This window comes from Crocodylus siamensis, chromosome 4 (genome assembly GCF_052110815.1).
Source record: "Crocodylus siamensis isolate JL-2025a chromosome 4, ASM5211081v1, whole genome shotgun sequence".
In the NCBI taxonomy this organism is placed as follows: Eukaryota; Metazoa; Chordata; order Crocodylia; family Crocodylidae; genus Crocodylus; species Crocodylus siamensis.
This window is the reverse complement of record NC_143398.1, coordinates 105,576,236-105,597,685: the sequence shown is the minus strand read 5'-3', so window position 1 is coordinate 105,597,685 and position 21,450 is coordinate 105,576,236. Positions and strand designations below refer to the sequence as shown.

General features: G+C 47.2%; 1 protein-coding gene across 2 annotated transcripts in view; it reads right to left on the bottom strand.

The window, feature by feature from the left end:
- Positions 1-21,450, bottom strand: part of ATP6V0A4 (ATPase H+ transporting V0 subunit a4) — a 58,058-nt gene that overhangs the window by 20,927 nt on the left and 15,681 nt on the right. For both annotated transcript variants that reach the window (XR_016441845.1, XM_090043263.1), the window contains exons 9-11: positions 14,826-14,919; positions 3,908-4,120; positions 251-401 (exon numbers count right to left, since the gene is read on the bottom strand). Coding sequence is in view for 1 of the 2 variants with exons in the window: in XM_090043263.1 (XP_089899389.1) it covers positions 251-401; positions 3,908-4,120; positions 14,826-14,919 (458 nt within the window). In the remaining variant the exon portion in view is untranslated. The remainder of the gene's footprint in view (positions 1-250; positions 402-3,907; positions 4,121-14,825; positions 14,920-21,450) is intronic.

Here is a 21,450-nt window from a genome sequence, read left to right as displayed (position 1 = left end):
TTGACAATATTGTCCAGCATTCTGATGCATAAATGAGGACTGGTATATACCTGATATCAATGGCTATTTACCTAATATAAATGACTGTCTAGATTAGCTTGGGACATTTTGAGTAGTAGCCACTGGGTGTGCTTTTGGATGACAATGTGTTTTTAAAAAAGTGAAGCCTTCCCCCTCCCACCCTAAACCCTTGGCAGAATCTTGCATTCAGTCTGGCAACCCAACTGTAGCAAAGCCAGATTCCTTTTACCTGGATTCATTTCCCTGTAATTCCCCACTCCGTAGGCATCGACAATGTTTTGAAAGCCTGCAGTGAACTTATTGGTTCTGTTGAAAGTGGGTGGAGCCATTTTGGTCTGCACAGCAGTCAGGATAGGGGCAATGGTGGAGCCACTACGTTCCTATAAGGGGATGATAAAAAAAGAGGTGAAATGGTGGGGGTGGATGGTCTTAGATGGATAAGAGAGCAACCTTTGCTGGATAAATTACAGCTAACCCCAGCTATTAGAGACTAGCCAGCCCCACAAAGCTGGGTCCTGCATCCACATGTTTATGGCACCCAGGTGGGAAGGGCCTGATCCAGGCTGGTAGGTGAAGGCCATGACTAGTATCTAGGCTTTCTCAAGCTTGTTTGCAACCCTGAGCTTCATGCTGGCAAGTTGCCCAGGGAAGTCATCAGTAATGCCAACTCTCGCAATCTTACTGTACACCTCACAATAGTTACTGCTTCCCATAAAGCATTAATGCCCTCAGCTCCCACAGCCAAATGGTTACACAACAATCATAGCTTCTGTTGAAATCTGGCATTGCCATTCCAGTGAAAATGGGACCAAATCCCCCTTAAGGGTTTAGAAAAATAACAGGATTTTTCTTTTAAAGTCCCCAACTTCATATTTCTAGTCTCCTTTTTTCCAAGGCAATCTCATGATTTCTGTTTTACATAATACCGGCTCACATGACCTTGCAGTGACATGGACTCCCCAGTTTGTCAGTTATTACCACCATGGAGCGTTGGTTTTGCTGCTCTCAAGAACATGAGGGCTCTCTTCCTCACAAAACACAAGGACTGCCCAGAGAAGGCATCAATCCTGCAATAGGTTGTGCATGGGGGCAGGTTTCCATGGGACTCTGCAGAGGCACTGGGATCTATTCAGGGTCCAGGCATCTCAGGATCAGGGTCTAACTTTGCACAATACAACGAAGAGGGGCAGCACACAAGAGGGCATCAGGAAGTTATACTGTTACCTTACAGAGCCCCTCATACAGCATGACACAGGGATATTTCTGGGTTTTAGCATAAATAAGTGATCGTTGCAACAGCGGTTGAACTTTTGGAGGGGTCCAAAGGACCATAAAATAGGATAAGTGAAAGCAGATATAGTACTTCCCTATATCATGGGGATGCTGATTGACTTGACTAATGTCAGCAAAGTACTGATGGAAAGGTGATATAATGGCATCCGATTATTTTTAAATCTCTATTCATTTCCATGCTACAAGTGATAGGATGATGCTTTTCATTTGCAGATTTCAACATGCTTTACATACCTATATAGGTAGCATTAAACCCACTTTACAGATGGAGAAATTGAGGCAAAAAAAGGGAAGAAAGCAACCTGTGCCAGGCTAGTGGCAGAGCCAGGAGAACCTAGGTGCCAGTGTTTCTACTTGGCTACTGTTTCTCAAACTGGGGTTTACAATGAATTTCCCAGAGGGAATGGGAGAGGAAAGAAAGGAGAAATATAATAGGAGATAAAGGAAGAAAAAGAACAACTTCAGTTTTTCTTAAATAATTGAGGAGGTTAGCATATGGTCTCAGGAACAGAAAGTCCATAGCACAGAATCATAGGTGTGCACAGACACAGGGTTAACTTAAAATGGGGTAGGTGACCAGCAATGTTTGAGAAACACTGCACAAGGCCATGCTGCCTCCCTTCTCCATACAGTAAGGACAGCAATTCTCAACCCTTCTCTTAATCCAGGGCTAGAAATAAACATTGCCAAATGGAGTGATTCAGCTGTACCACAGTGTGTCATGGCACAGCTGATTCACTTCACTGGCAAAACACATAATCATAATCTTCCCTTGTCCCACCACTGATGGTGCAGGACGAGGGGCACCGTGACCTCCCTGCGGGTCTAGGGCAACAGGGAAAAGTGCTTCCCCACTCTGCCAGCCATGTGGGGCTGGAGAAATGGGGAACACTGTGTGTTCCCCCACTCAGCATGGATCTGTAGTAGCGGTGAATACTAGGTGTTCCCCCATCTAGTCAGTGAGGGGCTGCCAAAGCAGGGAAGTGCTTTTCCCTGCTCCCTCAAATCCACAGTGCAGGTTTGGGGCAGTGAGAAAAGGTGACGTGGGGTTTTCTTGCCCGGTGAGCCCCACAGGGCTGGCTGAGCAAAGCACCAAAAGGTAGCAGATGTCCACCACAAAAAAGTGCCAATCTATTGCTACCTTTTGCTGCACCACTGATTTTCCTGCCATGGGGTGCACCACAGGATAAGGACATCTATTAGTTCTGCATTTGTGCCACCTTAAAAATCCACCCCCCCCCGGGCTGTTGGGGGGAGGAGACGGAGCTCCCAGCTGCCGAATGGGCAGAGCTGGGGGGCGGAGTAGTGAATGGGACCCCATCACCTCATGCCACCCCCTCTCCCAGCTACCCCAGCTGGGGTACTGGGGGGAGCCGGGTCAGAAGGGGGGGGGGGGCTCCATTCACCACTCTCCTCCACTCAGCTCTGGCCATTCAGCAGTTGGGACCAGCCAGGATGGAGCTCCCAGCTGCTGTATGGCCAGAGCTGGGTGGGGAGAAGAGTGGAACGGAGCCCCCTCACCTCGAGGGCCTGACCCGCTGACCCCAATACTCCAGCTGGGGTAGCTGTGGGAGGACTGTGAGGTGAGGGGGCCCAATTCCCCCCAATTCAGTTCTGTCCATTCAGCAGCTGGGAGCTCCCTCCCTTCCCCCTCCATTACTGACAACCCCAGAGCTGGAGACAGAGGGATGGGGCTGGGGAGAGAGGTGGTGGAGCACCTCTAACCTGCTGGCTTGGGCCACTGCATGCTAGCTTCATCCCCTTCCCCCTGACATCTGTTGGGTGCAGGGGAGGGAACACTAACTCATGATGCTTTATGTGAAGTGTCATGAGTTAAAGTGGGGCCCTAACATCTATCTGCACCCCCCAGTGTCTGTTTCCACCCCAAGAGCTAATGGAGAGGTGGGAAGTGCAGACATGTAAAAGTTTCCAATGTTTATTTCTTGCCTGTTGTGGTCCTAGCATACTTCTAGTATCCCTGTGCTGTTTTACCAGTAGATGCAGCTCAGGGAAAAGTATTTGGCCAGTGAATTCATACCAACTTAGCTGCATGAGTTAACTGTTTCCCAACCAGGCAAGCAGACTCCCTCTAGAAGATTGAATTGGCACGCTCAAGGTAAAGACAGAAGCAGCAGTGGGAAGAACTGCACATTTCAGGACTTCTCCAAAGTAAATCTCCAGACAGCTCCAGGAAAGCCACCGTCCTCCTCCCCTTTTTCACAGAGTGGCCTTAATGCCAGGTGCTCAAAACAACTCCATGCACACCTCTGTTCAACTCCACAGTCCAGTGTTAGAGATTTAAAGGGGCATCTCCCTGTCCCACAAGCAACAAGGAATTGCTGGATGTGTTGAAGCCTGAGAAGAGGAGCCAATAGGAGAAAGAAAGCCAAAAACCAGCCAAAAGTAGACTCAGAAAAGGCCAGAAAAGAGAGGGAATGAGTCAAAACCTGGACAGAAGGAAAAGGAAAACCGGTGGCAATTGCCAAGGACCTGAGTGAGTAGGAGGGAGGGACACCCACACCAGGATCCACTCCAAAGCAAGGTGAGAACTCCGATATAAACTAGTTGGGGGAATGCCAGGTCAGCCTCTTACCATTCCTTGCTTGAGGGCCCTTTTTATCCTACCCGTGTCTACCACGGGGAACCATATCTCGGCAATGACACACTGCTGGGTGACATCAATGTTACAGAAGTTCAGGATGTGGTAGATGGCCTTGATTTTCTTCACCTTGATTCCCCAGGTCCACAGGTTCACAGCTGCCTCGTGCAGAAGCCGCTGGCGGTGGGATTCAGTTTGGGTTATCACCTGCAAGCAAAGCATGAGCAGTACTGAAGCAAGGTTGGGGGCTGGCTTGGTAGCGTACCATTCAGTTATGTTTTAGGAAGGGTGGGGGGAAGGAAAGCACTACAAGCACTAATAGGAGTAAGTCAGAGGTCTAATAATGAAGCCTACATAATAGGTCTAAATTTGGATGCCACATGCCGGTCTCTAGCAATCAGAAACACCATAGAATTTATCACTGCTTCATCCCTTCTAAGAAGCTTTCCTGGGAAATTTATAAGGGTGATTAGCAGTATGAAGGGGCTTCCATATGAGGAGAGACTAAAGAGGCTAGGTCTATTCAGTTTAGAAAGAGACACTTGAGCAGGGACATGATAAGTTTTTACAAAATAATACTAAATGGGGAAGAGAAAGTAAATAGGGATTTATTATTTACAATCTCTCACAATATAAGAACTAGAGGGTCACAGCATGAAACCAATAACTAGTCTGTTTAAAACTACCAAAAGGGAGTTCTTTTTCACACAGTGCATCATTAAAGTGTGGAACTCATTGCTACCAAATGCTGTGGAAGCAGACAGTTTAGCCAGATTGAAAAACAGGATTAGACAAATTCTGGAAGGAAAGGGGCATCAGTAGCTGTTGAGCACAGAAGTTAGGGATACATCCTCTACATCAGAACTTCCTAGACATTAAATGCTGGAGGTTGCAACTGAGAGGGGAACAATGGGAAAAACCCTGGCCATACCCAGTTCACTTTCCCTTTCAGCATCTACTGTCTGCCACTGAGACACATGATACTGGGCAAGATGGGCCTATGATCTGATGCAGTAGACGGCGTTCATAGTTCCTATGTTCTTATATTATGTTGAAATGGCCCAACAGCCAATACCATGAGACATAACTGTTCTGCATGGAAAATTTAGAGTTCTGCTCATTTGAAACTCAATCTCCCTAAATGCCCATCTGTTTCTGGAGATGCTGAACTACCTTCAACTTTCAGCAACATTTCCCTGAGTGACTTAGCTGCGCTTGGAGGATTGATACCTAGTTCCATTTTCAGCAAAAAGACCTTCAGGCAATGTTCCCTCTAAGGAGTAGTGGTCCATGAGTGGCCCGCTTCGGTCCTGCCTCCCCCTTTCAGTGCAGTCCACTGGTAAGTGCCCCACAGTAAGTGTCCAGGTGGGAGCGGGCAGGGTTTGGCCCTATGTGGAGTACTGTGGCCTTCACCCACTACCCTTCTCCACGCTAAGTGCTGCCCAGAGCAGTGCAGTGAAGAGCTGCGGGGCAGCCATGGGCCAGACACAATCAACTGATAGACCTGAAAGGGAGGCACCAGGGCTGGCGTGGGACACTTACCGAAGGTAAGCTCCTCACTCCTCATGCAGAGCAGGCAGTGGCTCCTCCCCGAGGTGAGGCGAGGGAGGGACAAGGGCCGGAGGCTGGTGCGGGCTCCGCTGGCTCTGGGGAACTGCATGGCTCCCCAGCCCTGATGCCATGTGCCTCCTCACTCCCTGAGGTGATGCAGGGGGGCGGAGCAGTTCCCCAGAGCCGGCAGAGCCCACGCCAGCCCCTGTCCCCATCTTGCCTCCCCTCAGGGAGGCCCTGCGTGAGGAGCTTACCTTCACTAACTGTCCCATGCCAGCCCCGGTGCCTCCGCCACACGCCACGCCCAGCTCCTCTCTGGGAAGCTGCAGCCCAGCTCCTCTTTGGGCAGGTGCATGGCATTAAAAAGTTACTGCGTCGCAAGCTTTTTAATTGCGCATGGCTGCACATGCACACAGCTTAAAGGGAACCTTGCCTCCAGGGCTGACAAACACTCGTCAGGCTGCCAGAATTGAGAGGGAAATTCCAACCAGCTAGAAGTCAGTCATGAGACAAATCCAGCAAGCCAGGCAGGCAGAAGCATAAGCATTTAGGGAGGTGATGGTATCAGTGACTCCATCTGCTTTGGGAAGAGTTTTGCAATAATGTCAGAGAATGGAGCCTGCTAACTGTGTTGCCTTGAGCAAGAATAGAGAATATCCAGAGAACAAAACAAGCCAACGTTTCACCTGCTACCCACTGTTCTCATTATTAAGCATAGGAAGTCTCTTCCCTTACAAATGGATGGAAGGGTTTTTATCTTAAACATGCTGCTCTGGTAGGGCCCAATCCTAACTTCACTGTAATCATTCATGTATGAGAAGCTACAGCTCTTGGTTGTAGTTCTACATGTCCTCCTTCCCAAAAGGTTAATGTGGGTCCAAACAGAGAGTTGGCACATCTACACATGCCGCTATGGAGCTGTTGTTACTGTGCCGTCATTTAGTACTTCCTTTAGAAGTAGGTACTTTTAAGCACTACGTTGCCATAGTGATGCACCATAACAGGGGAGTGCACCACTACTGTGATGCAGCTGCAGTGTCGCAAGCCTTGCTCGCACATTGCTACAGCGACATAGCATTATGTGTAGATGCGTCCACTGAGTAACAAAAGTCAAAGCAATCCAGGCAAAAGAGTTTCAGAAAGCTCCATGCATGCAATTCAAAACCGATGAAATTCACAGACTTGGGGAACAGATATATTTAACAGTTAGCCCAGTTCAGAAGTGGTGTTGGGACCCAGAGGTTCTGGGCCCAGCTCAATAGTATCAGCACTTGGCAAGAGACTGATGTATGTATTTACTGCACACTTATTCTCCTTGCCTGGTATAAGACCCATTATAGGGTCATAGGGACCCAACAGTGGTTTAAGCCAGAAGCAGACAGATGCACTGTCCTGTTAAACCAGTGCAAAGCCAACTGTAGTGATTCAAAAGTATACCTGGAAAAATCAGGTATTCTTTTGACATGGTGCATTTTGAACTGTTCTGCATTACAAATGCACCAATTGTTCCATGATTCAGGTCTGGCTGGTCCTCCAAGTATCCCACAGTGCAGCCCTCCCCACCCCTGCAATTGGTTGGTCTGGGACTTGGGCCAAACTCTACTACCCCTAAGGTCAGGTATCAAAGTTGGCCTCACCCCTCTACTTACAGGTGAGCAGTAGGGCTGTGCAAAACAGCACCATTCGGTTTCACCTTGAGTTTCAATGGTTCGACAGAACAGCATTACATTTCAAATTTCATTTCGATTTGAAACAGTTGTTCCATTCTGTTCCATCAAAATGGAAAGGCTGTTTCAGTGGTGTTTCAACATTTTGCTGGGGATCGGAAGGCAGCCCAGCTGGGCTCCTTTCCCCATCCCAGGTGCTAGATCCCACCAGGGGCAGCGAGGCAGCCCAGCTGAGCTGCTTCCCCATCCCCCATGCTAGATTGCACTGGGGGCAGTGAATGCTTCCCTGTCCCCAGTGCTGGACTCTTAATAGATCACAGGTTGTGCAATTTATTGTTCACCTTCAACCAACTCAGTTGCTAATGCATCTGCACTAGAAGTGATGCTTTTAACTTCCAAACTTCTGAGCCACTTCACACAACTGGTGTTTTTAAAGCAATTTCTGCCCTATTAGATGTGGGAAAATTATGCATCCTGAGGTCTCTGATGGGTAATTCTTAGTTCTGCTCTCCTCGCTGGTTTGCAGTTCCAAATCTAAACATGGAAAATTTGCGCGACTGAAAAGAGAAGATTCCCAGATGTCCAGTGTGATTCAGAACTTGTTTCTATGCAAGTGAGCTCCTGAGATAGCTGAACTTTGAGGTTAAAAAAGTTATTTCAGGCATTTTAAAGGCTTTTTAAAAATCCCTCTAACTCCTATGCTAATAAAAATGTGTATAAATGATTTTCAAATTTTGGAAAACAAATATTTTCTGTAACAAACTGTAGCAGGATTAAGTCCCTGGGTTGGTCATGATGCCCCCTGATGGCCACATGTTTCCTCCTTCCTCTGGGTTTTGGGTCTTACTTTCTACTTCACCTGCCACACCCTTGATGTTATTTAGAAAGAAAAAGGTTGGGAGTCCAGCCCAGGGGACCACTGGTCTAGTCCCTCTCTCTCTGTCCATGTCTCTGGTCACCATTGGCCTTAAGGGCTAGTTCTGTGACCTCTGACCATCCCTACTATGACCACACCCAGGCCTTGTAAGTCTCAGTAATTATTTTGGTTGGCCTTTGTCCCAGGGCAATATTATGCCTCTTCAGTCCTCTGTGCCCTTGCAGTAGCCCTGACCTTCCCAGCCTCTGCTTCCCTGTCCAGGAAGGCAAAGGGCTTTAGCCTGGGCCTTTAACCTATGTCCACAGTGTCATACCTGGCCCCCAGGCTCCAGCTGTCATCTTGTCTGGCTTGGCTCTGGCCCCTGGCCCTGGTAGCACCACTCTGTGGTTCTGGTCTCACCCCTCAAGGGCACTGGCTGCACTCCTTAAGGGCTTTGGTTTCACCCTTCTAGGACTCCAAATTCACCCCTCAAGAGCTCTGGTTTCACTCCTCTTGGACCCTGGTCTCACACCTCAGAAGTTGTAGAGACACCCCTCAGGGCTGTGGGTTCCCGGAGGAGGCCTTCCTCTGGTGCTGGGCCCATAGCCATGCTTAGCTTCTACTGGCTCTGCCCTTCCTCTAACTTAGGCTTCAAGCCCTCCCAGATATATGCCTGTCTGGGTCTTGAGCCTGACCCTGGTATTGCTGAAAGCATGCACTGGGGACCTCCTCTACCCCTGATAAGCCCAACCCAGATCACCGACTTAAACTGTAACAAAAAAAGTAAGCCCACGCACTATAACTAAATCTCTAAGCACCCTAGCAGCACAACAAAACCCTTCTCATCCAGGACTGTAGCTCCTGGCCAGCCTTCAGTTCCTTACTGGCAGTCTGTATTGTAGCAGGCCTTCAGTCCACTGCTCAGCCAGAGCTATCTCAATTTGGGCTCCTCCCTGACAAGCCTGCAGAGCCAGACCCACTCCCTATTCAATCTGTGGATTTATATACTTCCTAAGCCCCACCCCTTCAAGTCAAGGGGCTTCCCCAGTTGGCAACTAGGCTCGCTGGCTGACCTAACAGCTACTGCAATGCCCCAGTTGCCCAAGTAAGGCTCTGCCATATTGTACTACTACAGAGCTGCTGGGTCTGCAATAGATGCTCTGCTACCTAAGCAGTCCCTGTCCTATTGTACTACTGCAGAGCAGCTGGCTCTGAAACAGGTACTCATAGCTTACCGATCCTTGGCAGGCTATCCTTCCGCAGCCCCTTAAAGAGCAGCTTCCCCACCTGGGGATCTCCTTCTGGCTGGTTCTCCCTTAAAGTAATAGGGATTCCCAGGCCTGTTACACATACATAGCATACATAGGCTATGTAATGAAGCAGCCTGATGGAAAAATTACATCCATAAAAGGCTGTGGGGTGTGATGGTTAGTACTCCACTCTAGAACTTGAGAGAACTTGGGGTTCTATTCCAAACTCTGCTGATAAAAAGAACTCTGTAAGATCTAGCAGCATAGAATAATAGAATAGAAGGACTGGAAGGGACCTGTAAAATCATCAAATCCGGTCCCCTGCCATGGGCAGGAGGTTGCTGGGCTCAAACAAGCTCTACGTGGTGCTTGTCCAGCCTCTTCTTGAACACCTCCAGTGATGGCAACTGTACCACCTCTGCCGGGAGCATGTTACAGATTCTAGGTACCCTTACGGAAAATAAGTTTTTCCTTATGTCTAGCCTAATTTTTTCCTCAATGAACTTGTGCCCATTAGTCCTTGTTCTGCCAAGGGGTGCCTTTCTGAAGATTTGCTCCCCTAGATCTTGGTATTCACCCCTGACATACTTGTAGGTAGCATCTCTTATGCAGACTGAACAGACCCAGTTCCTGGAGTCTCCCTCATAGGAACTATCCTCCAGGCCTCTAAACAGATGGGTGGTCTTTCTCTGTACCCTTTCAAGCTTATCCACATCCTTCCTGAAGTGCGGTACCCAGAACTGGACACAGTACTCCTGCTGTGGCCTCACCGATGCTGTAGAGAGGGGGAGAAGCACCTCTCTGGATCTATTTGCAACACATTGGCTGATGCATGCCAGAATTCTATTTGCCCTGCTGGTGACTTCATTGCATTGTAGGCTCATATTCATCTTCTGGTTGACTGTCACCCCCAAGTCCCTTTCTGATGCAGTGTCAGCCAGTGGACGACCACCCATCACATAAGTTAAGCTGAAGGTTTTTCCTACCCAAATGAAGGGCCCGGCACTATTGAACCTCATCTGATTGCATTCAGCCCATAAGACCAGTCTGTCAGGTAATCCTAGATCCTTACCCTCTCCCTCAGATGTGCCCGCTTTACCTCACAGCTTGTCCCCCACAATGGTGTAATCCACAGATTTAATCATTGTGATTTCCACTCCCTCATCCAAGTCATTGATAAAGATATTAAAGAGCACAGGCCCAAGTACTGGTCCCTGGGGAATACCACTGGAGACAGCCCTCCAGGATGATGATATCCCATCAATTATAATTCTCTGGGATTGGCCTCTGAGCCAGTTGCCAAGCCACTTCACTGTAGACTGGTCTGGGCCAGTATCCTCCAGCTTAACTGAGAAAATCTCATGGGAAACAGTATCAAAGGTCTTGCTGAAGTCTAGGTAAATGATGTCAACCTCATGTCCCTTGTCCAGCTGGTTAGTTACCTGGTCATAAAAGGATACCAGGTTTGTTAGGCATGACCTACCCTCAACAAAGCCACGCTGCTTGCTTCTTACTATCCCACCAGTTGTGAGCGTGTAGTTGATGGCTTTCCTGACAATTTTTTCAAAGATTTTTCCCAGGACAGAAGTCAGACTGACCAGTCTATAGTTTGCATGGTCATCCCTCTTCCCTTTCTTAAAGACGGGTACCATGTTAGCCCTCTTCCAGTTGTTTGGGACCATTCCTGAGTTCCACAACTCTTTGAACAGCTTTGCCAGAGGCCCCTCTATGAGCTCAGCCAGTTCTTTTAGGACTGTCAGATGCAGGACACCTGGCCCCGCTGACTTGAAAACATCCAAATGTTCTAAGACTACCCTCACCTGTTCAGGACTGATTTCATGTGGACTGTTGTTGTCCCCATATTCCCTGGGCCTCTGGACAGGTGACCAGTTCCCATCTGATTTCAGGAATACCAATGCAAAGTAATTATTTAGAAGCTCTGCCTTTTCACAGGGATCAACTGTGGGCTGCCCCTCAGCATTCAGTAGGGATCCCACAGTGGAGCTTGATTTTTTCTTGCTCCCTAGTAGGGCTTTATGTTGTCCTTTATTTCAGATGCCAACTTGATCTCCATGCATGCTTTGGCTTTCCATGTCTCATACCTACAGACCCTGGCCATATGAGTGTAGATCTCTCTGGATGCTGAACCATTTTTTCCATTGCATATATGCTTCTTTTTTCTTTTTCAAAAGTTCCCTAATGTCCCTGTTGAGCCAAGCAGGTCTTTTGGCCCCTTTCCCTCTTTTTGACCATGTGGGGATGGCCTCTTTTTGACCAGTGAGAATTGCCCCCTTAAGGAAGCACCACCATTCCTGAACTCCCAAATTGTACAGTCGCTGGTCATGAAGGGTCTTTCCAACTAGACTTCTGAGTTTACCAAAGTCTGCCCTTCTGCAGTCTAGAACTTCTGTTCTACTGACAGAATTCCCAGCCTTTTGGTGGATGGTGAACCTAATCAGGTCATGGCTGCTGTCGTCCAGAGTACCTCCAATCTTCAGGTCACCTATCACGATTTTCCCTTTGATCAGCACTAGGTCCAGAGTGGTTTTACCACTAGTGAGTCCTTCCACTGCCTGTGTCAAGAACAGATCACCAAAAACTGCCAAGAAGTTGGTTGATCTGCTGGAACTGGCTGAATGGTCTTCCCAACAGATGTCACGGTAATTGAAGTCACCCATGACAATCAGCTCTTTAGGGCTGGCTGCCTCAGTCAGTTCCCTGGAGAATGCCTGATCACTCTCCTCTTCTTGGTGGGGAGGTCTCTAGTAGACTCCCATCATCAGGTCCCCTTCTCCTTGACCCCCTTGTATCTTAACCCAGAGGGTCTCAAGGGACCTCTCCCTGCAATCAAATGTGACCTGCAGGGAGAGGTACTGCTCTTCCACATAGACGGCCACCTCTCCTCCTGTCTTCCCAACCTAATCCTTCCTATAGAGCCTATAGCCTTCAATATCCACTGCCCAATCATATGCATCATCCCACCAGGTCTCTGTCAACCTAATGAGGTCAAATTCCTTGTCTGCCAGAAGAAGTACCAGTTCATCCTGTTTATTGCCCATGCTTCTGCCATTCCCATAAAGACACCAGAGTTCACCCTTAGTCGCCTCAGGTTTTCTGTCACTCTGCAAATGTCTCAGGGCTTTGGTACTCACCTGGATGTTTCCTATGTGAATGCCCTCCCCTGAGTCATCTTGGCCAGAGGATTCATATACAGCAGTGGAATCCACCCTCCCTCCCCCAACATGCTTAGTTTAAAGCCCTCCTCAGCAAGTCGGTGATTCTCTTATTGAAGAGCTTCTTCCCTCTGTCCGTGAGATGAATACAATCTCTTGCATAATATTATTGTATTGTCTTGGGTGGCTTGCATAACTGAGAATGTGGCTAGTCCTCATGCAGGTGATAAAAACTTTAGACCGCATGTATTACCCTGTGGTGTTTTCTCTAGATAACAGAGGCAGGAGCGTAAATCACATTACAATCAACAGAAATTTCTGAAAAAGTCCCAGTACTCTATTATATTTTGTTTACCTTCCACTGCCTGCACCTTAATGCCTAGATTTTTTTTAATAGAATCATGGGGCTGGAATGGTCCTTGACAGGTCATTTAGTCCAATCCCCTGCTAAAAGCAGTATTATTTGCATCTAAACCAGTGTTTCTCAACATTTTTAGACTCAAAGCATGCCCTTATAGACTTAAAGTGCCCCTTGTTAGACTTGAGACACCTCTCAGAAAATGCCAGCTCTTAGCTTTCAACCATTTCTTGACTACAGGCAAATAAGAGCATGATTCTTCAATTGAAAAGAACTCATAAAGCCCACAACAGGTCAGAATGTTTCTGACACCATGGATTCTGATTTGAAGTCTATGGGTTTATCTTGTGGATCATGTATAGCTGTTTGCAAACCTAACAGTGCTGATACTAAGCATTGCTCCATGGCCCTCTTAAAAGGATATTATTGTACTCAGGGTGCCATGACACCCAGATTAAGAATCAGTACTCTAAACCATGCCAGATAAGTGCTTGTCTAACCTTCACTTAAAAACTTCCAGAGACAGATTTTACAAGCTCAGTGGTAGAGGCATAACCAGGAGGTTTTCCACTCCAGGTAGCAGCAGCAGCCAGCAGAAGTGGGTTGCTTGTGACAGGATATCAATATTTTGTTCCCCCACAACTGCATCCAAAGCTGGCATCTGGGGCTGGTGCCCCTGTCAACCACCCCTAGCTATGCTACTGCTCTCATCCACTGCCTGACCACCCTCATGGGTAAAACAGTTTCCAAGTATTCAACCTGAATTTCCTTTGTTGTGTTTTAATTAGACTGGTTTTTGTCTTATCCTTCTGTACACAGCCAACAGTTGACTGCCATTCTCCTTTAGTCTCCTCTTCACTAGACTGAATATCCCCAATTTCTCCAATCTTATCTCACAGATCACTCTGTAAATCTACTGCAGCGGTTCTCAACCTTTTTAGACTCAAGGCACACCCCATTAGACTGAAGGCACCCCTCCATAACTTTTGTGAATTAAGAGGCAGCCCATTTCAAAAACTAATTTATTATACTGCTTGAAGAGGGGCCATGCAGTAGCGGCAAGGGAATGGCTAGGGAAGGGCAAATCTGAGTCTGCATTTATCTCTTCACACTTCCCCTCATACATAGAAACACCCTTCAAAGTATCTTGCAACACCCTGGTTAAGAATCACTGACTCAGTGGGAAATGCATAACTAAAATCCTGTGCATAAAAAGAGATCCTACCCCTGATTCATTATAGGTAAAATCTTTCTTAAATCACCATGGCCTCCATGCTGCAATTAACTCTGCATGACCAGTAGAGCTGTGCAAAACTTCAGTTCCTGATTTGATTTGGAAGACATTCAGTCTGATTTGGTGGCTGAATCTTCAAATCTGAATCGAATTGGGAGACCAATTAAAAGGCCTAAATCAATTCAAAGCCTCTATATCGATTCGGAAAAGATTCAGAGAAGATTTGGAGATTTGGGCAGTCCCCACTCGCTGCTGCAGGGAGCTGGAGCTGGGCTCCATGCCAATGAGTAGGGGGCAGTGGGGGGACCTCCACCAGGCCCCATCCCCTACCTGCTCCTGCAGCCCCCCTGAGCACTCCCCAATCCCTGCCTGCTTTCTCAGACCTGTTAATACCTGCCCCATCTGGTCCCAGTGTCCAGGCACTTTACAAAAAGCCTTGTACTCCCCGACTGCTGCGGTCACTTGTTGGGGCCTCTGGGGGCTTGTGGCAGAGCCCCCCATGCAGCACGGGGCAGCAGGGGCCAGCGGGGATCACCCCCCTCCAACCTGGCAGGAGCCGGTAAGTGCGAGGCTTTTTAAGTGCCGAAACGCTGGGGCCAGGTGGGACAGCCATTGACAAGACTGGGAGAGTGAATCACTGAATTGGATCACTATGCCCCAAATCAGCCAAATCTGAAGTGAATACTAGCTGCTTCGCACAGGCCTAATGGTCAGAGCCTTGCACCCCATAGAACCCGAGGAAGCCAAGGGGACTCCATATGGGCACAAAGAATCAATCTCTCTCCATGCAAGCAGCTGCAGGTTTGGGGTCTATGCCACTCACTGTGTTTAAGTCTTCAATCCTCGTGTTCACACCATCAACCATTTCTCGACGCTCAGTAACGGCTTCTGGACAGGGGTACACGGTGGCATGAAACCTAGTGTCAGAAAGGGAACAAACAAGCAAACAATGATATTTATTGTCATTGCCATCAGTTATTTGTTTATCCAGAGCAGAGGGCAACACCCTATGGCCTGCCAGCTGGATGTGGCCTGCAAAGCCACTGGATTCAGAGCAGGGGGTTGGGCAGCATTTGGTAGCAGCAAAGTTTGGCATTGGGGCTTTGGTGGCAGGGTGCTTCATCCATCCCATGGCCAGGAGGTGGGGAGAAGCAGCATCAGGGAGAACTGGTGGAAGTGGCTGGGTCCTGGTGCTATCCCACCTTGGACCAACCCATTCTAGCCGCACCACCTGAAAATGTTGCTGACTACCACTGTCGAACCGTGCCACTTCCACGCTCTTTTTTATTGGAAGCTGGTGCCCATCTCATCTTCATTCAGTGAAAGGCACTGGGACTATAACTGAGCTGCAGCTTTCCATAGGGACCCATCTCAAGCCCATAGAAATAGGACTCATTCAGTTGTGTCTGCTGAGACAAAAGGCTTTCCCTTGAGATGAAAGGATTTTTTAGTGACCAGAATGTTCCCTAAGTTAGCTATGGAGCACAACAGCCGACAGAGGTCTCTGTAGCATTGAGTCTTTCCAGCAGGCACTCCACTTTATCTCTGCACCATAATGAAAAAGCCAGCTTATGGCAGGTCGGCTGTCTGTCGCATGGTATTTAAAAGTCCAGAGGGGAACTTCAAATAAATCCTGTCAGTCTCCCATTTAACTTTTCTATATTCACAGCATAAAAAAAGAAATTGAAACTGTGCGGTGCTGTCTGTTCCCTGTATACTGACACCTGCTCTGCACTTAGAAGTTGTATTGCCAGAGCTGTTTGGGGAGGTGGGGATGTTTTGTCAGTAAAGCCCTACAGTGGACTCAGTTTTTTCAGTATCAAAATACCTAGACCAGTTTCATCATCACTTTAGACTGATATCCTGAAGTCTATACTGAGGAAGGTTTTGCTAAGTTAACTATACTAACCATACTGGTGTGGTTAGAATTAATGCAGGCTCCTGTATTACTAAAGCACTTGCTACATACAAAAGTTGTATTAACTATAATGATGTAACATCCCCCAGCACAGAAACATCTGTATGAATATACATCTATTCATCCAAGCACAGCTTCTTCCAGTATGGGAAGGGAATTAGCTATGCCAGTAAGAAGCATGTACTTCTGTAGCCATGCTAAGGGCTGTACCTGTATAACTAATGGAAAGATATACCAGTACACAAACAGCCTATAAAATCAGGCCCCAGTTTGTGCAACACTAACACACTGTGTGCTGACAGGTTTTCTGGCCTGCTGTTCACTGGGATGCTCAGAAAAACAAGACTTTTACCTCACAACACTATCAGGGGATAAGCATTTTAAATAAGTCCATCAGTGCCACATAATCAGGCATCCAGGTTTTCTCTGATAAAAAAAAAAAAAATCCCCAATTTTTGGATTAAAAAAGTAACCCCCAAATGCACATTTTTCCATGATCAAAATGAAACACCACTATATCTATAGCTAAATCTTAGTGGTGTTTCCTTTTAAAATCACAGAAAAATGTGGATTTGGGGTACTTTTTTTAATCTCAAAATTGGGGATTTTTTTGTTAATCAGAGAAAACCAGGACCCCTGCACATAACACAATAGGTTTTACATATACACAGATTCCTTAGTCTTTGGCTGCTTGATGCATTCAAGGACACCCCAATATATAGTACTTGTGCCATCACGGTCACCTCACCTCAGAGGATATCCCAGGCATATCACACTATCACTTCATGAATCAAACATAAATAAAAAGGTTGACTAGTGGAGGACACTACATTTTATACCAAGGGAGAGCTTCAGGGAGAGGCAGTCAGCCGTGTTAGTCTGAAGACAGTCAGAAAGCAGGGCCAAGTAGCATCAGACTAACCGGTTCAGAAAGGCATAAACTTTTGCAGACGACAGCCTACTTAGAGCTTTAGCTGCTGTAAATCATCTCCGTTCCCTTGTTCCCAAGTAGAGCGCCATCAGCTTACTCCAGCTGAGGATCTGGCTGTGTGCTCTGATAATCAACAATGAATAAAAGTATATTACAGCGTAACAGGGTCTTGGAAACCCAGAAGTGCTCAAAAGCCACAAGAGAATACAGGCTGTTACCAAATACATCTCACATCATGGCCTCATCTGCACAAGGTTAGAAGTGATGTTTTCCAAAATCACTTCTAGCATAAGCACGAGGAAGAATTGCAGCAATTTTATGAAACACAGAGGTTTATTTGAGATCCTATTGTAGCTTGATGTAATCACAGGCCTCTTCGGCCAGCCTCTTAGATCTTGAACCACAAAACATCCTGAAAAAGTCCAAGTTATTGCCCTCACCGATCATTTTTTTCCACTTCATATTCTTCAGAGCTCCTAGCTCATCTCTAAATGGGTATTTTTAATCGAACTTGAAAGCTCATTCCTCCGTGTTATAGCGTCCCCACATTTTCCACCTTATCAGGGCAATGCTGCTTTGATCTTTTAACAACCTTTTTGCATACTGAATATCAGCCATGCCCTAATGACAGAGACATCTAGGAAAGCTGATGAAGAATTCAGCAGGGAACCTTTAGGTTGATAAATCCCTTTCAGCATTCATATTAGCACTGAAGCAGCCACCACTTTCAGAGAGAAGGGAGAAAAAAGTCCCTTCCTTTTTCTCTCACTCCTTTTAATGCATGGGTTTAATGCTTGGGAAATTGGCAAACTAATGTTACCAATTAAAGCCATGCATATTGCAAGTGAGGGAAGTGTTCTCTGCACTGCTTAAAAAACAAGGCTTACTCTGACTTGCAAATGTCTTACTATTTCAGCCCAGGGTTTCTGTAGAATAATAGATGATAATTGTTGTAATTCACTTGCTAAAATTACGTTGGTTTTTGTGATACAAGCAAACAGACTAGCATTGCCACGTGCATTTCTACATACGAGTTAACCAGGATGCAGAGAACCTTGGAAGATGCCTATGTAGCCAGTGCTTTATGTCAATAATATGTCCTGACCCACAAAGTATGACTTTGCTTCAGCTTCCAGGTAGGAAATGGAGGCAGGCATTTTGCTGCCAAACTCCTACTAAATTTCAAAGTGATTTGGGTGCTTACCTCCTATAGGCGTTTTTGGCAGTGCTAGATGTATTCACTTAGGCCCAAAATCTAACCCCAGCTATAGACAAGTAAGTAGCATTTTGGGCCACTTGCATGGATTTTAGATCTTATTCCCCTCGGGAAGGTGCACAGCTCTGCATAAGTCACAAAATGGAAGAGAAACCTTACACCTTTTGACCCAATAGACTAATGGCTGGCACACTAGCCCGGTAAGTGGGAGACCAGGATTTTAGGCCTCTCTTAGCTAGACAGGCTTAAAGCTACATCTTCTATTTCCTCAGAACAAGTGGCGATGTATAGGGGGTGCACAGGGGTGCATGTGTACCCCCTGAGTACACTGCTGCACTTCCTGAGTGCGCCAGTGCACCCCGTGGCACGCCATGCTCACCACTTAGGTGATGGGCAGGGGGGGCAGGCAGGAGCACTGGTGCCCCCCCTGCGAGCACCAGCCAGAGAGAGGGAGCGCCCCCCGGGTTGCCGACTGGTTGCTGGGGGGGCATGTGCCTCCAGTGACTAGGGTGGCACCAGTCGCCCATGCCCAAAACAATCCTCTAGCTGCCAGGCCGTGCCATAGGCATCAGTCAGAGCACCTTCCACCCTTCACTGAAGCTGACCCACTGCTTCAAAAGGGACCAAGAAAAGATGAAGCCAGAGGAAATATGAGCCAGTGAGATGGGCACAGCCCTGGAAGGAAGGGGCCCTGCTTTCTGGCCCCTATCCCTAATGAAGCAGAAGCAACTCCATTGTGATGTATCCATTTTATTCATGATTCTTAAATGCAAAATACAGAAAACATCTGAAATCACTGTTGTTGCCTATACAAGTAGTGAGGACTGGGGGCATTCCAGTGTGTTCTATTGTTTAAATAAAAGTATAAAGTACCTATTTGCAAAGCATCAAATTACTGCCCCAAATCCACCTACCAGTACCTTTTAAAAAATCTAAAGGGGAAGCCAGATAAGTCTAGATATGTGACTAGGAAACAACAACGCAAGCTGGCATGCTGGCAAATCCAGCAGGTAGCAAACAAACCACCCAAAGAACACTGGGACAAACAGTGTGAAGAAAGGAGACCAAAGGCAGGAAAAAATGAGAGAGAGGCAGGCAGAAAACATGTAAAACTGAGCTATCCAAAAGAGACAGGACTGTAAACAAGCTCTGAAGGCAGATGGTACCAGACTGATCCTGCTGTCAGCAAAGCAAATGGCAAAGCTTCCCTGGATTCCAATAGTGTAGGATCTGACTTTAAGGGATGAAGTCAGACCTTCCCCAATGAAGCTCCACATTCAAAGTCTTCCTGGAGAAATTCTTCTTCCTGGTCCAGTCCTGACTGAACCTACACTTAAGAGAAATATCCCCTCCTCCTCTCCCTCCCAGTGACCCTGTCAAATACGGGAACTCCTGGCACTGGGTTTCTTTCTTGGAATTATCCTTACATTTTGGCAATCTTCATCTGGCTGATGGACTGGCATGTGAAAATGGAGCTGATGACAGCTTAGCAAGTATTTAATCAAATACGATTTACACAGTAATTTGACCCATCAATAGTGGGAATTATAAACCAGTAACAAAATAGTCCAAAGTGATTAGTTTAAGATGAGTTGCTTAACAGTACTATATTGAATATGGAAAGATTTAAGAAATAATAGTGTTTTGTTTACACAGAAGCTTCAGAAGAGTTCATCTAAAATATTTCAAATTGTAGGGGGAAAGGATTTCCAATTTGGGAGCGTCCATCTTAGCACACCTAAATTGAGGGTGGTATATTGGCTTAGGGGTCACACCCAGAGAATGGTGTTGGATGGATTGGTATTAGTGGTGATGTGACTCTAGCACTCCTGGGCAGGGAGGGCAGGCAAGAGCGCTGGTGCCCCCCCAAGAGCACCAACCGGGGATTACGCCAAGAGAAGCGGTCCCCCCATGGCCAATCCCACCAATCCGGAAGTGCCAGCAGCATGCCTGGAAGTCCCAGCAGTGTACCGCTGCCAGTTGTGAGTCGGAAGGATTGGCCACAGGGTAACCCCATTCCTCCCAGTCGGCAGGAGTGGCCACGGTCACTGACTGTCCGCTGGGGGGGGGCAAGTGCCTCCCGCCCCCGACTCAGGAGGTACCAGTCGCCCATGGTCGATATGGACCTGGAAAGATATGGGCAGTGGAGTCCCACAAGGCTTGGTGCTTGGACCAGAGCTGTTCAATGTCTTCATTAGTGACTTGGATGAGGGCATGGAAAGCACTCCTTCCAAATTCACAGATGATACCAAATTCTGGGGTAAAGTTAACACCCAAAAGAGTAGGTAATGAATCCAGGTGGATCTGGACAGGTTGGAAAAATGGGTGGAACAGAAAAGGATGCAGTTCAATAAGGACAAATGCAAGGTGCTGCACCTAGGAAGCGTGCTGGTGATTCCTTCTTAGAGCCTTGGCGGGACCTTCTTAGCAGCACAGCAGTGGAAATGGATCTTGGAGTCACTGTTGACTCCAAGATGAACAAGAGTTGTCAATGCGATGAAGTGATCAGTAAAGCTAACCATGCTTTATCATGTATTAGCAGGTCCATGACAAAGAGGTCCAAGGAGGTGATACTTCCCCTTCATGTAGCATTCGTCAGACTGGAGTTGGAGTACTGTGTCCAGTTTTGGGCACCACACTTCAAGAGGGACATGGGACAACCTCAAGGGGGTTCAGAGGAGAGCCACTCATATGGTTAAGGGTCTGCAGGCAAAAACCCTATGAGGAGAGATTAAGGGCTCTGGATCTCTTCAGCCTCCACAAGAGAAGGCTGAGAGGTGATCTTGTGACTGCCTACAAATTCACTGGGGGGAGACAGCAAAGAATAGGAGGTGCTGTTTACCAGGGCACCCCTTGGAATAACTAGGAACAATGGACACAACCTGATGGAAAGCAGATTCAGGTTAGACATCAGGATGAACTTCTTTATGGTATGGGTTGCCAAAATTTGGAACGGGCTTTCAAGAGAAGTGGTGCTCTCCCCTACCTTGCAGGTATTTAAGAGGAGGCTAGACATATACCTGATTGGGGTCTTCTGACCCCAGTGCTCTTTCCTGCCCAGGCCCGGAGTCGGACTTGATGATCTGCTAAGATCCTTTCTGACCCAAACATCTGTGAATCTATGAAACAGGATGGGGATGAGACAAAATGTTCACAACTTCAATTCTGGTTCTACGATGCTTCTTTTGTATCATTGGTTAGACAGATTAACAGAGACCCTGGGAAAGATGCTCACTACTACATTCAACATGGAAAGATTTAAGAAACAATACTGCCATTTTGTTGACACAGAAGCTTCAGAAGACTTCATCTAAAAAATTCCAAATTGGGGAGGGGTGTCCAGTTTTGGAGTGTCCATCTTTGCACCCCTAATAAAGACTGCA